This window comes from Anastrepha ludens, chromosome 2, assembly GCF_028408465.1.
Source record: "Anastrepha ludens isolate Willacy chromosome 2, idAnaLude1.1, whole genome shotgun sequence".
Classification (NCBI taxonomy): Eukaryota; Metazoa; Arthropoda; class Insecta; order Diptera; family Tephritidae; genus Anastrepha; species Anastrepha ludens.
Genome location: NC_071498.1, coordinates 36,231,605 through 36,250,093, shown reverse-complemented (window position 1 = coordinate 36,250,093; position 18,489 = coordinate 36,231,605). Strand labels below are relative to the sequence as shown.

Sequence of the window (18,489 nt, the reverse complement as noted above, 5' to 3'; positions counted from 1 at the left end):
CAGAAGTTAGTGAAAAAATTCGAGCTGTTGGGACAAGTTAGTGATGTGAAGAATAAAACCCGCGCATGTTACTTACCCGCAAATTAAATATCTGACACATCACGGATGTTATTAATGCTAAATGAACCACCCAGTAGTAAGCTTAATTAAATTGCGGGTCAAAATTGAGATTTGTTTCACTCAATAGTTTCAATATAATTTGAACTCGAGTATGTCACATAAATTCCGATAAGTTCTTAAGTGCAGCATTTGACACGCGATAACGTTGAATGGAGCAACAATCCACATTGTTGTACTATCAAATATTCTACATTCTATCTAACAAACAACTTAAATCGAAAAGGCTAATACGAGCATACCTAAATACGCATACATATGTACATACAAATGTGCAAATGAGAAAGAAATTGCTGTATTTTGAGGATTTTTCCAACATAAAAAAACTTTGTAAGCGTCCTTGGCCTTGCATTCAACATTTCAAGCTACCATTTATACACTCAAATATGATTCTATCTATGAAATTGCCAATCAATTTCAATTTACTTCTGCTTGAAAAAATTATAACTGTACGAACATACGATTCTGCTAACATACGTGTATGTGTGTGTATGCATGTATGTACATGTTTGCTAGTATGTAAATGATGCTGATGCACCTAAAACTGTATTTCCGAGCAACCAAAGAAATAAATTCAATCGTTTATATGTAAATATAAATTTACATACGTATGTACAGCCACGGACATATATCCACATCCATGTACATATTTATAGATGTAGAAAATAGTGATTGTTCACATGCTCGTCGCTGCAGAGCATTAGATATGTCAGCAACAATAACTATCTTGTAACACAATTCAAATTTCACAGCAAACAAAGGACATGTGCTAAAGACGAATTTCAAATTACACACATACATACGCATGTATGTACTATATGTCGGTATGAGCTCGTATAAAGTTATGTTCGTTTTTAGAGATTTACATGAAATCGGAATGCTTGCAAGCAAAGTGAAAATTGATTTTATCAACATATCAGTTAACATAAATGGAAGAACATACAAACATATATACAAAAAAATGCGCCCAGCTGTCAATCGGTAAATCTCCAAATGAGCTCAGAAAGAGCATACTTTAGGTAGTTAGTGATGATCGGAACAACCAGTGGTACCTCGGTGTTTGCGTGTCAACTGTTCGTCGTTGGACTAAATCGGTTTTGTTGCCAGACTAAAAAAAACAAAGGTAGTTTCTCCTTCTCAGCAAAAAGTTGAGGGAGTTCCACGTGATACCATGGGCATTTTCTTTTCGCCAAGCAACTTAGCCAGTTACGAATAGATGAAGCAACTAGTAAAAATGAACATATGTCGGCAATGCTTGAAGAGAGCTGCCTTAAATTACATATCGATGGTTTTCGAGAAAAGTGGCATTAATCAAAAATACAAATACTGAGTTGGGTCAGTTTTCTAGATAAGTGGCGCGCCAATTCGATCACCTGACAAAACGACACTAACGCCGTCTCTCAGAATTGCTTCAAGATTCGCTTATGACGCTTTTCCAGATAAAAATATATAAACTCTGTAGTTGATTTTTGCTTTTAACGGCAAAACTCCGAATTTGAGTTAATTTTGAGTTGTGTCGCTTTTCTCGAAAACCTTCGATATGTTGGTAAGACAGTGCTTCTGATAAGCTATCACCATACCTGCTATCGGCGAATCTTACTCGATAACTTTGTTGTTGCTTTCGCATGCAAATTTTTCGTCAAGTTAATCGAGCATAGAGATAGCAACCGGGGCGTTTCCACGACAGTCGGTTCTATGTTACCGAAACGACCCGGATTTATATCCGGCCAAGGAGTGTCACTACAGCAGCATTCCCCGTGTGTAGGTAGGGGGAATGTTTATGCTGCTACAACAACAACAGCAACAATAGCAAGCGGGGAAATGACGAATAGAACAGGCCCAATATTATCTTATGTGCTGGACTCGATTTTACTGTTACTTAACCGCTAATAAATTGAAAAGTATGATTTCATGAAAAGATTAGGGTCAACGTTACTTTATACGGATCATATTAATCCTTTTAAGGTTAATTCCAATATAGAGTGACCAGATGAGTGACCAACGACAACCAGCTATTAAATTATTCCGTACAGTTTGCATCGTTTTAAGATTTCTGAATGTGAGGAGTCTTCGAAACTCCGGCTCAATTATAAATGTGAATTTTATCCTTAAGGCCGGTCGTCATCATGGCTGCCGTGTGCAGACAAGTCGTCACACCGTGTGAGCGTGAGTACATTACTTGGCCCACAGACCACAAACCAGAGAGAGTTTGGTGGAAATTAAACATAGTCGCTGAAGCGGCCAGTATCGAAAAAGATGCAGATATATTGATTCGGCGCCGTTCAGCTGAATTAGGCATCGCGTATTTTTCCACTTAATTTGGGCCCCAATTCATATAAGATTGTACTGGCGCAATAATTGAAATACGACGAAATAAACAGCGGTGTGTGCTCTCTAATTGGGTGCCGAAAATGTTGGCCATTGGATGTTGAATGTTGGACTTGGACCAAAAAATCATTTTCTCAGACGAGTCTGATTTTGTTTCAGGGGCCGCGTCAACAAACCATATTTCCATTCGTAAAGATTTGCTATTTGATGAGGTTTATGACATTTTTTTAAACGAGGAAGGAGACACCGTTAATATCAATGGTCTTCGGGACAAGTTGGCGCTATATGCCAGACAAATCATGGTGATGAAAATTCAAACATATCAGACCATTAAACGGCCTTCAGCGAATTTTAAAGGAACAGCTGATTGGCTGGCCTAAGCGGGGTCATATTTATAACAAATCAACACAGCCTTCACTCTTGTTGCTTCGTTGCTGTCTGAACAACGACTGATTGGACGAGTGTGTGAATATGTGTGAAATAGGCGGGCAGAATTTTACTGCCGAGTACCCGGTGGCGTGGCAGCCAAAGTTTATTCGGAGCGTTCGAAGTGTTCGCAATTGTGAAGGAGAGAACGGCGCGCGTTCATCAATGATGCGACTTGACATAATGCCAGAACCACTATTTTATTTTATTTAAAACTAGCTGTACCCGGCGCGCGTTGCTACGCCAACAACTAAAATAAATTTAAGAACATGTCATATTCGTTTCCTTTGTGTAAAAATACATGGTCATACTAATTTGTATGACAATCGGTTGAACGGAGCAGAAGTTATTACTCTGCAGCGCCACCTGGTGGCGAGTGGCATCAATGAGCATATTCTGCATATATATACCAATTTTTATAATAATCGGTCCAGTAGTTTTTAAGTTCATCGATGACATACAGACAAACATTCATTTTTATATATAAGAAGAAGATTGTTTTCATATCAGTTTTATCGGCACTTTTGACAACATCCTTTTTATCAATTTATGCAACTTTACTTACTTTACATATAAGTGATTACTTCCGCCTCCAGGTTATGAAATTTCATGTTGACATTCATCGTCGAAAAATTCTTGATATTTTATTTATTTAGTTTATGAAAAGAAAACAAAAAAATGGACTGCTTACTTGTTCGAGCCGCTGCTTACATTTTCAAGTTGAGTTCTTCATTTTTCAACTTTTTAGACTCCAATATTGTTTTCTAAACATCTTAAGCAAGGAAATTTTTTTAATTTAAAATATTGAAACCGAAACATTTACACATTATGTCTCCAAATAGATTTGTCAAACTAATAGCAGCAAGACAGTAAGATCTTCTTCTTATTGAAAATATTTGCTCCAGCTTACAGTGCACCATGAAGCTAGCAGAGCGGCTGCATTATATAATATCAAACTTTTATTTAAAATTATTAATTAATTACTCCCCTTAGCCTTAGAATTTGTTACTGGGCATCGTATATATGTACATACATAATGTAAATGTGTGCGGGAGCTTGTACTAAAATCAAATGCTCACAAACACATATAAGAACTTTTACACTATGCTTATTAGTAGCTTTTGAAATCAGAAAAGAAATCATCCATTGTCATGTAGGAAAAAAGCTGATAAGCAACTTGACACACCCACACCCTACACGCATTATTCCGATAGTGCAGCGACTGACATATTCATAGAAAATTCCTTCACATTCAGCATTCAAAGTGCAAAAGACAAAAGTGCATTGATATACGAAATTAAAAAAGAAGACAGCTGCTAAAGCCACTTCCTGCAGAGCAAAACTCAGCTACAACGGAAATCTTCAATTACTTAAAACAATTACATGGGATAAGAGAGCTTAACAAAATTCAGAAAAGAAAATGATGAAAAAGAAGTGTTAGTTGAACTGATAGAAAGGGCATCTTTGTAGGGATAAAAACTGCAAGAAAAAGTTAGAACCGACATTGATAAAGAGAAAAAACTGAAAGCTCATAGATGGTTGTAATGAGAATTAACCAGAACAGCGTAAATTTTATTGAGTGTGAATTAAGAGAGCTTTGAAATGTTTGTTTCATTCACATTGTCTAATATTTTTTACAAAATATCTATGTATCGGGAAAGTCATCCCAGATATTTAAGGACATTGCTATCAGGGTCATTTCTGATTAATATGGTTATATGGCATGGTGTCAAAAACGTAACCGTTTTTGCGATATTCGATTTCAAAGATTCAGGGCTATATGGTGGATGCATCAAAACTTTCCAGCCAAGCTCTCCCAGTTTTAGCCGAGTCATCAAAGATGTGTGTGGCCTAGCGTTGTAATGATGAAAGACGACGCCCTTTCTGCTGATCAGTTTTGCCGTTTTTTTTTCGATTGCTTGCTTCAATCTCATCAGTTGTTGACAGTAAAGCGTAGAATCAATCGTTCGAGCAGGCTGGAGCAGCTCATAGTGGATGACTCCTTTCCAATCCCACCAAACACACAGCATAACCTTTCGAGGCGTCAATCCTGGCTTTGCGACCATTTGCTGAGCTTCACCACCCTTGCACCATGATTTTTTCGCATATTATTGTCGTATTTGATCCACTTTTCGTCTCCTGTTACCATTCGCTTCAGAAAGAATCGCAGATGTTAATTCGGTCCATTAAATTTTTCACAGACAATTCATGTGGTACCCAAACATCGAGCTTCTTTTTGTAACCAACATTTTTTAAATGGTTCAAAACCGTTTGGTGATGAATGTTTAGTGCCTTGGCGATGACATGGCAGCTTATGTGACGGTCCTGGCCAATCTTTTCCATAATTTCATCGACTTTTTCAACGATAGGTCGACCGGAGCGAGGTGCATCTTTCACATCGAAATTTCCAGAACTGAAACGAGCGAACCAATGTTGTGCTACACGAACTGATACAGCATCGTCTCCGTAAACTTCACAAATTTCATTGGTGGCTTGCGTGGCATTCTTCCCTTTTTTATACAAAAATTTCAAAATATAGCGAATTTCTTTATTATTTTCACTCATTTTTGAACAGCTATAACTTTTTTCAACTTCTCCGAATTTAAGTTTTTTTTTTTGTTAAATGAAGCTTAAAATGTCACCTCTCTAACACCATATGATATGACACAATGTGATTGGTAGCACTGGAGATAGATGACTCCAACGACATCTATTGACAAAATACGAAAAGACTTTTTCGACTACCCAATATATACATATACACTTGTACTTGTCACATAAATGAATCACTTATACAATTTTTGCAATAATTTTAATGCTAAATTTGTTTCGTTAATTTTTTATAAAAATCTAATTCATTATATGTATATCATAAAAGTACATTTTGAAGCTTTCCATTGCCTGCCGTAGGGCGAGCGCTATTCGAAAAAATATTTTTATAATTTGTAGATTCATGCCCACCGTAGGTCTTAGCCTACCGAATAGTAGCCACGTACAAACCCATACCCCAACAGTGGCCGAGGCGATACAAAATTCAGAGATAGCTAAGTGTTAAAAAATAAAATAAATAATTAGCGCATACACCTCGGTTAGGAGTTTGGCCGAGCTCCTTCTCCTATTTGCGGCGTGCGTCTTAATGTTGTTCCACAAATGGAGGGACCTACAGTTTTAAGCCGATTCCGAACGGCAAATGGTTTTTTATGAAGAGCACCAAACCATTCGGCTACGACGACCGCCCGAGTTAGTTTGCTAAGTGTTAGTTCGCGGTTAAGAGAATACAGAGGGTCCCCAATTAAGGTGTTAGGTTCTTCATTACTTTCATATTATTTTTATAAGAGTGAAGTGAGGGCTCCATAATTTAAGTTCAATCGATGGTTCCAAATATGCCTTTATTATTTCCATAAAAAGTGTCTCCGACTGTCCTAACCTTCTGATGGGACTCTGTTCGGATTTTTCTGCTAGCCAATATTTAAGGCCTGTGACTTCATATACAGAAATAAACGAAAGTGAAACACGTTTTTGAATATCATTCACCTGGGCGTAACCTAAAGAGGGCTACTTTGCAAACATTTCAATCAATCCTCAACTTTAGTCAAATTAGCTCTGCTGAGCAACCATATAACCGATTGAGTGGAAGTTTAGTTGAGAAGGCGTACCTTGACAATGTATTCAGTTTAAGAGCCTACGGCGGTCTTCATCATTTATTCACCAATTAGTGTGGATGCTTTAAATAAACAAGACCTAAATGAAACTATTGCCCTGGAACGGATTGCGGGCTGGATTTGGCATGTACACCGTTAAAATATCTCCCCATAAAAATAAATTAAAGGCTCCGACAAGCATTAGGGTCCTCTATCGATTAACCAAACCATACTTTATAAGCCGCTCCAACCCCAAAAATATTCAAAGCGATATCTAATTCGTAAATATAACACATGGGCAAGAAAAACCTCTAAATAGCATGAAAATCCCACTAGTTATACTGGGGTCCTGCTGTAGGGGTACACTTTGACTTAAAGTTCTTAGGAAAATCAAACTTCAGATTAATTATGACCCCCGTAATCGAATGGGTTGATGCGTCACTACCATTCGGAAACTCCGGGCTTGAAACATATAATAATAGAAACAGGTTTTTAATAGAGGAAGACCACTTCTCGTTCAGGGGCGGCATAAAACTGCTGCTCGCTTTATTTGTGGAAGGAGGGGGAGCTCGGTCGAGAACTCAACAAAGGATGCACGCACCAATTGTATGCCATATACTTATCTCAATGTAACTATTACTTAAAGCACCTCTTAGCCTTCATTAAGGAGTCTGAAGATGCTTAGGGTATTGGAGGTTAGGGATGTAATTCGAGATACAAACGTGTTTCTAGGTCACAGTAGTTCTCTGTAAAACCCAAATATTTTATTATTAATTTCTTATATGTAATGAAATATTTGAATAAATGTCAAAAAAAATATATTATTATGAATTTCTATATTCTCATTTGTAGACTTGAAATTAAAAACAGTCACCAATGCATTTTGCGGGCCCTTTGTGAGACCGGACAAAAATCCAAAGAACGTGGACCAGGCACTTTTGTAGGTGAAATAATGCGAGCTGTTTTTACAATACCAGAAGCATTGGATCAGGACCTGCTTTATAATCGCATACATTACAAGGACCAACGCTACGATCGGGCAAATGCTTTTGAAGGTAGCTGCGACAAAGAGTACGCGTTATGTCAGCAATCGCTTTGGGAAACGCAGTTCGTCAAATGAGAATAATGACACGGATGCAGAGATATGAAGAACTAATGACTAGAATGGCAACTGTTTAATCGTAAACTATCTAAATAAAATATATGAAACACATTCCAATTTTTTTGTCGCACTTTTTTTGCTTTTACTAAATTGTTTTTGTTTTTTCCATTTTATTATATTTGTTTAATATCACCAGTTGTTAGCCCTGTTTCTGTCCCATTAGCCAAGCGAGTATGTTAAAGGGGCACGCTGTTCTTAACTGCGCATCACACGTCTCATAGTTCTGTTTCACAATTCGGCTGAATTCGTCCTCCAGGCCAATTTTAGTGGGAAAGCTTTGTTGAAAAAAATGAATTTATTTTATTTCTTCAATAAAGTTTTTTATTCTATTTAATTTAACTTTACTATTTATTATTTTTTTTAATTTATTTTCCCTAGATTAATGTTAATTTTATTTAATTTGTTATATTAAATAGTTAATAGTTCCGATCTTCCTATTTCTCTTAATTTAATTTTATTTTATTTCAATTTGCATTTTTTTTTTTATTATTATTCTGCACTTATTATTTTATCTATTTTTCCGTTATTTCTGTTTTTTTTGATTCTTGTATATTATTTTATTTGAGTTTAATCCATCTCGGCTATTGCCGGAACTTACACATCCCGGATAAAATTTTCAAGTTATTGTACTCTTGTGGAGCGTAGTCAAAGTTCTACTTAAATATTTAAAAATCTGCAAACCATTGCACATGTATCTAGTATATTTATTATACATGTCTTCTATTGGCAGTCACACCTCTTTAAGTTTTGTATTAGATGCTTCGGTACTAATCCAGTGGAAGATTATTGGAGTTATGTTCACTTCCCTCACTTTATACATCCGGTTTAATTCAATAGCCAAAGCTGCACATTTTGATACATTAATGGAGAATGTGTTTTGGATGTTGCCATTAAGAGGCACCACTATACGAGGTGTGTTCAAAAAGTATCGCGAATTTTGAATTTTCGCAGGTTACATATATTCGAATTTCGATTTTTTTGTGGCGATATGTTGGTACTCATGTCTCTCACTCATGCCGACGCGTTCGGCCGTTTTGATTGTTCAGTTAATTGTTGATATCTGCTTTGCTTGTACGTGTTTCGGCTCGTCCTCGATTTTTACCTATTCGAAAAGATGGATCAAAGAACCTGTATCAAATTTTGTGTGAAAAACGAAATTAAGTACGCGGATGCATTCCGAATGTTGACTGTGTCATACGGAAAAGCTACTTTGGACCAAAGCAACGTTTATCGAACGACGAAACGCGTTCCGGACAGCCGAGCACTTCAACAACAGACGAAAAAATTGATGAAGTGCAGAAAATGGTATAGGCCAATCGTCGAATCACCGTTAGAGAAGATGCTGAGGATCTAGACATATCGATTGACTCGTGCCATTCGGTTTTTTTTTTCAATGATTTGGAAGCTGCCGCACGAACCAAAGCCGAAAAAAGAGCGCCAAGTTCGGTCAAATGTAAAAGTTTTGCTTACCGTTTTCTTCGATTGCAGGGGCGTTGTGCATTGTGCATATTACCTGCAAGTTATGCGCAATTTGCGCTAAGCAGTCCGCCAGAAACGCCCGGATTTGTGGAAGAACAAAAATTGGCCCTTGTATCACGGTAACGCCCCTGCTCGCACATCGTTGCTTGTGCCACAGCCACCGTATTCCCTAGATCTGGCCCCTTGTGACTTTTTCTTGTTCCCGAAACTGAAGAGGCCCATGAAAGGACCACGCTACCCTACGATTGTCGAGATAAAGACGGCATCGAAGGAGGAGACGAACAAGATATAAAAAAATGATTTTTGAAGTGCCTCGAAGGTTGGAAAAAACGTTGGCACAAGTGCATAATATCTCATGGGGATTACTTTGATGGGGACAAAATAGATATTAATGCGTAAATAAATAATTTTTGAAAAAAAAAACAAAAAATTCGCGATACTTTTTGAACACACCTCGTATATTCTTCTTTATTTCTTCTGCTGTTATGTCGCAGAAGTGCATGGATGCTACGTTGTCAGATTTTTCTTTTTCATTGGCTAACCAATTCGCATCGGCATTGCTTGTGCCCATATTTTCTCGCAAAACTGTTCTATATCTTGTTGTTGTGGATACGATGTCTCAGATTCTGCATTGCTTTTTTGTTGCAGACTTCTATAAAAGCTCTTTTGGTTTTTGTGAAAAAGCTGGTTTCCCCTCCGTCTCTGATTACTTTTGAGGTATCTTCTTAATCGTTTTGAGTAAGCGGCGAGTTGCTGCACTTTCCTATCAGTTGTCTCGAATAGTTGGTGAAGTCTAAGGTTTAAGCGACGTGATGATTCTAGATACAGTGACTCACAAAAGTATTTTGCATGAGAAGACAAATAAGTTCACGCTTCAATTCCTGTATATTTTTTAAATTCATTTGTTAATTATTTCATAAATTCTTAAACATAAACCTTATATCTACATAAACAATGTATTAAAACTTTAAAAGAAAAATATGTTCCAATGTAAACGTAAAAAAAGTAAAATAAAATAGAATTCATTGCTCACAAAAGTATTTTGCTTTTGACTAGGTGGTGTACAAATATACTAATTTCTATTAATTCAATATTTCGTCTGATAACCATTATTTTTGGAAACTGCTTCCAAGCGCCTTGGCATAGATTCTATTAACTTGCGACAAAAGTCAAGGGGTATTTTTTCCCATTCTTGGAGTAAAACATCTTTAAGGTCACTTTTTGACGAAATGTTGTGTTCTCGCACTCTTTCTTCGAGATAGGCCCACAGATTTTCTATGGGGTTGATATCGGGACTTTGGGGAGGTGTTGGCAAATGTTTTGTATTAAAAAGTATCCACATTTTGACATCATGAGCTGTATGCTTGGGGTCGTTGTCGTGTTGAAACAAAAAGTGGTTAGACGACATTCCCATTTTTTCTGCACTGGAATGTAAGTTGTCTTTGAGAATAGACAAATAAAGATGTTTATCCATCGTTCCATCTATAAACACCAGCTTTCCGACTCCTTGGGCCGACATACAACCCCACACCATGACGGAACCTCCACCGTGCTTAACAGTGGATTTAACATTTTTTAATCGCAGCTCTTCATTTGGCTTCCGCCATACCATACGACGTCCGTCCGGACCAAAAATGTTGTATTTGCTTTCATCACTAAATATGACGGTTTTCCAAAACTCAAAACTTTTGGTTTTATAGGTGTTGGCGAATAAAAGCCGCTTTGCTTTATTGACTTGTGAAATCAGTGGTTTTTTCCTTGCTGCACGACCGTGAATATTGTTGCTTCTGAGGGCTCTGCGCACTGTCTCATCGGATACTTCAATCTGAAAGGTTGCTTTTATTTTGTCATTGATTTTTGGGGCTGATAAATGTGGGTTTTTGCGATTTTCTTTCAATATTTGGCGTTCTTCTCTCTCAGTTAGCAACTTTGGTCGACCAAAACGGGTTAAATTTTCTAAATTACCGCGTTCTTTACACCGTTTTATTACATTTTCTATCGTTTGGCGGCATCGACTAAACATATTGCAAATATATTTCGTAGATTTTCCTTCATTATGGAGATGTAAAATAATTTTTTTTTCAGCTGTAGTTAGTTCTTTACCCTTTGGCATTTCCGATATGCACAGTACCACAATTACAAACGAAATGAACTCAATTACAAATAAAATTGATTATAATACGCACTTGTAGCCACAACTTCAGCGAAAACAGAAAAAGTAACTGAACTGCGTCCAGTAACGGTATCTATAAACAATAAGCAAAATACTTTTGTGAGCACACATTTTCATTGCTACGCACGTTTTTTGTTATATGCACCTAACGGTACAATTTTTGTGCATGATGTGTAGCCCAATTGCTAAGACAGTGCTCAATAATGCGTGTAAGTATTAACATTTTTATTTTCGGATACTTAGTACATACAAAATCTTAAATTTGTACATACGCGCTATTATGCAAAATACTTCTGTGAGCCACTGTATATGCCTGTACAACCTTTTAGATCTAGCAACATTTCTATATGAAGCAAATGAGGGAATAGATTCTCTTAGACCGACAATTCGTGTTTCGAGTCTTCTTTAGCACATGGAAACTACTGGTGATTTTTGCGTTGTCGTATTTTGTTTGAACAATGTTTGTACCTTTGGGTGCTTCCCCAGTGATCGTACAGTAGTGAGAGCAGAAACATAAAAGAGAGTGTTAACATATTCCAAGTGGGTGCTATTGGCGACATATGCTGGCAGAATTTTCGAGTTAAGTGTTTTTACAACTTCGTTTAACTTTTCCGATTCGCCTAATCGGGGTATCCTTGGTCTTAGCAAAGGATCCATAGCTTCATAATTCGCCAGATAATTATTGAAAATGTCTTTTACTTCCCGTTCCTCATAAGTTTCTGGACTATCGCTTTCAGTACTTTCATAAATCAAGTTAATTTCTGGTCGTACGTTGGTAAATTCTGCTAAATTTTCAGGCTGTAGGTGGCGTGCCTCGTTTATATCTTCGCTTCTTTCCACTTCTCGTAGCTCGTTGCGTATTGCACTTTTAATTTATTCATGCTTTTCTTTTCTTGCATATTCGTGTTGGAAGATTGCTTTGCTTTTTTTGTAGCAAGGCTATTTTCGGTAAGTTTCCCATTCAGATGTCTGTAACTTCTCAGAAACAGGTCTAGTATTCTCTCACCATAGGTCGTCATGTGCACCGGTTTTTCACAATTTATAGAGATGTAGTAGCAGCGCAGGACATATTCATTCATTTCCGTTGTCCATTAATACGCTATCTACACGGCCTGCTCCTGTAGTCCCATGATTAACTTGAGAAACACTTGTCGCAGTGTTGGGGTTTACGTGTTGTACCACTGGCGACTCCGCTATCTGATGTCGATGAGCGGAGCCCTCGCTGGCAGCCGTGCCTTCTGCCGACACGAGAGCGAATATCTTCACTCGGCTGCAAATATTAGATTTCTCTATAATGCGGTGGCTCTCCGTCTTTTGAAATGGGAAACGCTGAAACTTCGGAGCTGTGGAGTCGTTACTTCCAGCACCCCTCTGTGAAAGATATCCATGCGGGGTCGTGACTAGGGGCCGCGGGGTTGTCATGCCCGTCAACTCTCTATGAAAGATGCCCTTGCGGGCACATTATTTTAATTTGTTTTATACAATTTAATTTTACTTTATTTTAATTTTAATTATTTTTATTTATTTTATTTTCTATATTTTTTTTTTAATTATAACTTTTTTATTTTGTTGTATTTTATTCTTATTTTTATTATTTTACTTCTAATTAATTTTTATTATTTTTGCATTTTTTTATTTGTCTTATTTATTGCATCCCAAAAAAGGAGTAATTTAGATTAATTGGCGACAGCTTAGCTGCAACCCAATAATTTATAAAAGGTACAAAATATTATAATTAAAATGTATAAATATTATCTAAAATAGTTAACAATTTTACAAGCAATAAAACGTTTACTGTATAAAGTTTCGGACATATGACAGGAATTGAGTAAAACTTATTTACTTTAATTTAATTTTTTTTTTGTTACAATATTTCTTTTACTTTCCATTTTTTAAATTGTCTTACATATTATTTCTTGTTCACCTTATTTCATTTCCTCTTAACTTATTTTATATTGTTTTCATATTATTTTATTTTTGTTTTTTAAATAATCTTATTTTATTTAATTTTTTTGTTTTTTTACTTTATATTAATTTTATTTTACTCTATTTGGTCTTATCTCATTTTAATATTTTTATTTATTTATTAATCTTTTTCTAAACTGAATTAAAATTTTTACTTACGTAAACAACTTTCTCAGTATGTCCTGTACCATTGAATAACCTGGTGGAAGCAGGAAACGTTTGCAGTCACAGATGACGCGCAGAACACACGACTTCAGGTCGATACCGAGACTGTAAAGGGAACGATGTTAACTTTTGATATAGACAAATCAAACTATATATTTTTTTGTTAAATGAATATAAGAGCATGTGTTCATATTTATTTCCTTACTACTACAAAAAGATTTGCTTCCAAATAAAATACTTAAGGTATGAACTCTGAGCTGAGGACATTTTCGAAATAAAAAACTCTTACTTTAGTCTCTCAGCAATCTTAAAAGTATATGATATTAAGGAGGCAAAAACTAATCAATGAAAGGTCAGAATATACTAGAACACATAATTTTTTTTTTTTGTGGATGCGGACGTTTAAAATGCCTAATGCAGCATCAAAGCTGTCGTCGCAGCAGTGGTATGTCCGGAGACTAAAAAACGGCCCGTTTGGAACCGCTAGTAATTTGCCCTAATCAATGTAGTTCGAAAACATAGAACTCGCTTATACTCGCATACGTAACTGCCACGGAAAAAGCGCGGTCCTGTGAGATTCTTATGCCGTTGTAAGTTGAGTATTGGTTGCAGAAGCAGTTCGAAAAATCATATTCTTATAGCTAGGACCACTTAAAGAAATTCCGGTTTCATAGGTGTAACTGGTAGTTCAACCAACATGCCAGTAACAGTGCTAATATATGGTAGTTCACATTCCACTTTTCGCGAGACCCAAAGAGCCCTCTTGAGGTCTTATTCGAATGAAAATATTCGAATTGAAGTAAAATAAAACCCATCCTCATCTAGAGCGACATGATTGAAAACGGTTATGAGATAACTTTTTTTTCTAATTCTGTTGTCTGAATAATATATTCGTTTAAAACAATAACATTATATAACCTCCTACTAAGATATATAAACTCTCAAGCTAAGAGATACTACACTGACTAGGAAAAATTTGAGGGTAGTATTTTAAAGCAAGCTAATGTAACAAGTCAGAATTGAAGAGGGGCACATATTATACATACATACATGTCTTAACGCATTTATCCCACTTATAAAGACCCAATCCATCGAAACGGATACTATAACTGGTAAATGGTAAATGATGGTGCCAAGCAAATAATAAATAGGTGAATCTAGCCATGTCGACTCTTTTTCAGTCTTATATCTATGGTAACTCCAGAGGTACTACTGCGTTTTACAATATTCAATGAGAATATTTGAGCATAATCGAGCCAGTTCATTTTCTACTGAAACACAATTTTCAAATCCCGTTCATTTATGGATTTTTGCTTTTCTGAAACACTGACCAAAATGTTGATATGCTATCGTTTGTCTCGTGATGTATGTATTATAGTTAGACATATTGATATCTTTACTATTTTACCACATATCCTTCAAAAAGTTTAGGAGTAATATTCGTTTCAATAAACTACCAGCTTTGACAGCATGCTTTAGAATAAATAATATAGGGTCAAACTAGAAGATTGGCTGCAAATAGTAGATAGACGCACCAGTTGCAGTGTGAGAGAGGGGATTAACCAAAGATCGCTTATAATAGAACTGACAGACGGCGGCGTCAGTTCAGATAATTGGGGCAGTTAATCGGTCGCGTAGCCGAATGGGTTGGTGCTATTCGGAATTCAGGAAGAACGTAGGTTCGAGTCTCGGTGAAAGATCAAAATAAAGAAAAAGTTTTTTCTAATAGCGGTCCCCCTCGGCAGGCAATGGCAAACCTCCCAGTGTATTTCAGCAATGAAAAACTCGTCATGAAAATATCAGGAGCTCGGCTAAACAAAAAATGAATCGCAACTTGAAATTGAAATTTGAAATTTGAAAAGGTCAAGCCAAGGAGCACCAGGGGCTTTGGTGGCTCCTAAAACACTCAGGTTAAAAATCCCATTGTATTTAAAGCTCTGGAAAGGGGGTAGATAGTCAAGGAAGATAGGAGAAAAGTATCAGAGAAAGAGATAGGAAAGAACAGAAACAGAGATAGAGATAGTTAGTACTGTGAGAATTTTCCAGATTCTTTGGCAAATCTGTAAATATCCTCCACTTTTAGAGAACGAATATTACTCATTCTCATGACATCGGAACCAATACTCGTAGCCTTGCTCTAGCAAATGCAGGACACTCACAGAGAAAGTGCTCAGTGTTATCCGCCTCCTCCAAGCGCGACAGGCACATTGGGTCCTCAATGATTCCAATGGTGGTCATATGCTGACCCCATGGGTTGTGTCCTGTAACGATACTGACCATCAACCGAACGCCTTTCCTTCCAAGTTTTGGTAGAAAGTCTGACAGTTTTCTGTTCAGACTTGTCACAAAACACTTTGCAGCTCTGCAGCGTTCAAGACCGGACCATCGCTCTTTATGTAGATTTCCTACATAATCGCTGATCCAATTCATGATTCCTGCAGAACTGATTCAGATTATTGACTGTGGTCCTTGTGGGGGGACCACTGATCCACGGTTGGCCAATTCATCGGCAATTTCGTTTCCTTGAACCTCGGAGTGTTCTGGAACCCATATAATTACAAGCCTGTTTAAATTAAGCTTCTTCTTACATTCTTGAACAATCTTTGAGGTATACTTCGCGTTCTCCAGGGCCTTCAGTGCAGCCTGACTGTCACTGAAAACTCCAATCTGTTTCCCGCTCCATCACCTCTAGATTATCCATTTGGCTACTTTCAGGATTTCAAAAACTTTCGTTTGAACTTAATTTCGATCGTCTTAGTGTAAACTACCATTGCGTCCACTCTTTCTTGTTCTTCTTTTTAAAAATTTGATTATTTTTCATTCACAATCGATATTAAATGCCACATTTCGGTAGTTTTGAATAGAAAATTTCCCGAATCCGCTTAAATTATGAGAATTAATTCTAGTAGTTAATTCGTATTAGTTTTCATATTACTTTCCGAAATAATTTTGAATTAAGTCGTTAACCCCGATCAATGCCACCGTCTATCTAAGCTTTTAGTTAGCGAAATATAATTTGGCTTAGTATTCCAATTTAAGTTTCACTGCAAACAGCCAACTTAGATACAATAAAATTTACAGCAAATGAGCTATTCAGCATAACAGCGATTCCATGCCGGACATTTTTCTCATGAATATTGCTCGAAATATTACGAAAAACCAAAATGGGCTCAGAAAGTGATTGCTGAGGAACTGGATTTGAATGTTACAGTCGAGTTTCAAATACTTAGGAATCATCTTGGGTGCATGAAAGGACTCAAAAATCTAAGGAAACTAGCGGCAATTATGTCGACAAGTTAAAAATGCATGGAGCTTAGAGCTGTCGAACTAAACTTGATTTTGGCCTTTTTCCTGTAGTCTACTAAGATACATTTTGTTAGACACCTCGTAAGTACGCTTGATAAAATAGAAGTTACTGCCCGACCAAGACCGCCCGATTTAAAATGCAACTAAGCTGAACTGAGAGGTAAGTACTAAAAAAGCTTCTGTTCAGAGTTAAACAGCTCTACCTATGCACTACATTTCCGCCAATTAACGTTGGTACCGCTATATTCTGCAGCAAGTCTCTATGGAGTTTTCTTGGTTGAAACTTAAGCAGATTTTTTTTTGCTCATTAAGCACAAAACTTGTGCGTCATTGAAATCTCTGGGCAAATTAAGTAGACAGTAATTTCCATTTCCTGGCTGAGAGAACTTTCTGCGGCACATGCCATAAATTTGAATATTTGCTTTCATTAAATAATAAAAAAACACACTTACATGTCACTCAAACCATGCAACTGATGATACAACTGTCTACGATCACGATAGCTATGGTAATGTTTCCACTCGTGATGATCCTCCAGTTCAGGAAAATGTGCATACAGCGGTTCAATTTCCTCCAATTCCTCTAAAATTTCAGCTGGTGCAGCAGGTTCCATATTTTCAATGTCTTCTATTGAACGTGTATCGCGCTGCCAGCGGGCGTTTTGTGTCCAAGCGTTGTTATCCCATTGCTGCCATTTACTGGCTTTTTGCTGCCACTTCTCTTTCGGTGCCACCCACGGCAATGGCGTAGTAGTCCACTTACTCCATTTAGAGTCTTGCGACAGCCAAGTGGGCTGCTTCTCCGGCCACTGCTTTGCGGGTGTCCATTCATAGCGCTGCGCATAGCCAGGCGCGCCATACTTGGACCATTGCTGCCACTTCAGCGGTTGCGTGTAATATTGGGCGGCAGCAGAGGTGGGAGCTGCTGGCTTCGCACCCACCCATTGCAACTGTTGGCCCGATTCATCGATGCGTTGTACTTTTGCCGGTTTGGCAGCGGGTTTGGCTTTATAGCGTATCAATGAACCAGGTATTTGTACGATTAGTGGCGGGGTGGGGCCGTTCGCTTTAGGCTTCGGTGTGGTTTTCGGACGTAAGCGCTTAGGTATTAAATCTAGGCGACTTGTGATCATGGGATAATAAACAGCCAATTCGATGTTGAAGTTGAAGCCTGTCGGATAGTTGGCAAGTAGTTTTTTGCTCATTTGTAGTGTAAATTTAAAACGTGTCTTGGCTGGTGCAAGTAGAAAACGTTTCTTGCGTGAGAAAATGCGTTCCACTACAGGACGGAGTGTAGTGGAGCCTTTGCCGGCGCTGAGACTATGTGAACACTTTGAGGAAGACGATTTGGCGTTAGCTTTCGAAGTCAACACATTTTCGAAATTTGCGGCTGCTATTATGGATTTCATTGACGAATTTGTGAAGTTCACTTGAATTGTATTTTGATCTTTGCCGTCTATTAGCACAAACATAAGCAATGTACACAAGCAATGGAGCGATGGTATCAAATTCATTGCAATTTTTCTCTTATTAGTGAACACAAAATGCAAAGCGTACTTTTCGAACGACTTGAAAATGGAGACTACTTGCTGTGACGCTTTTGAACTATCGTGCAGTCAGAAAAACTAGAGTGAATTCCATTTTACGTTATTGAGTAACAGCGCTCGCATGCTCTGATTAAAAATGAAAAATCTTACAAATTTATTCTTTCGATATCAGTTTTTCAAA

General features: G+C 37.3%; 2 protein-coding genes across 2 annotated transcripts in view; one reads left to right on the top strand and one right to left on the bottom strand.

The window, feature by feature from the left end:
* The window catches only part of LOC128868658 (uncharacterized), a 28,464-nt gene extending 20,832 nt beyond the window's left edge, over positions 1-7,632 (top strand). The window contains exon 4 of the mRNA XM_054110985.1: positions 7,365-7,632. Coding sequence (XP_053966960.1) covers positions 7,365-7,632 — 268 coding nt within the window. The remainder of the gene's footprint in view (positions 1-7,364) is intronic.
* A 113-nt stretch (positions 7,633-7,745) lies between these two features.
* LOC128868652 (uncharacterized) lies at positions 7,746-18,406 on the bottom strand. Its single transcript, XM_054110971.1, has 3 exons — positions 17,215-18,406; positions 13,451-13,561; positions 7,746-7,949 (listed from the first exon to the last, which is right to left on the bottom strand). The coding sequence occupies exons 1-3, from the start codon at positions 18,273-18,275 to the stop codon at positions 7,814-7,816; spliced, it is 1,308 nt and encodes a 435-aa protein (XP_053966946.1). The 5' UTR covers positions 18,276-18,406; the 3' UTR covers positions 7,746-7,813.
* Positions 18,407-18,489: the final 83 nt, after the last annotated feature.

Coding starts and splice junctions, on each gene's coding strand:
- LOC128868652 (XM_054110971.1), bottom strand. CDS start 18,275: ATGAATTTGATACCATCGCTCCATTGCTTGTGTACATTGCTTATGTTT. Junction 13,562..17,214: donor TTGCATGGTTTGAGTGACAT/GTAAGTGTGTTT, acceptor TTCCCTTTACAG/TCTCGGTATCGACCTGAAGT. Junction 7,950..13,450: donor ATACTGAGAAAGTTGTTTAC/GTAAGTAAAAAT, acceptor TTTTCAACAAAG/CTTTCCCACTAAAATTGGCC.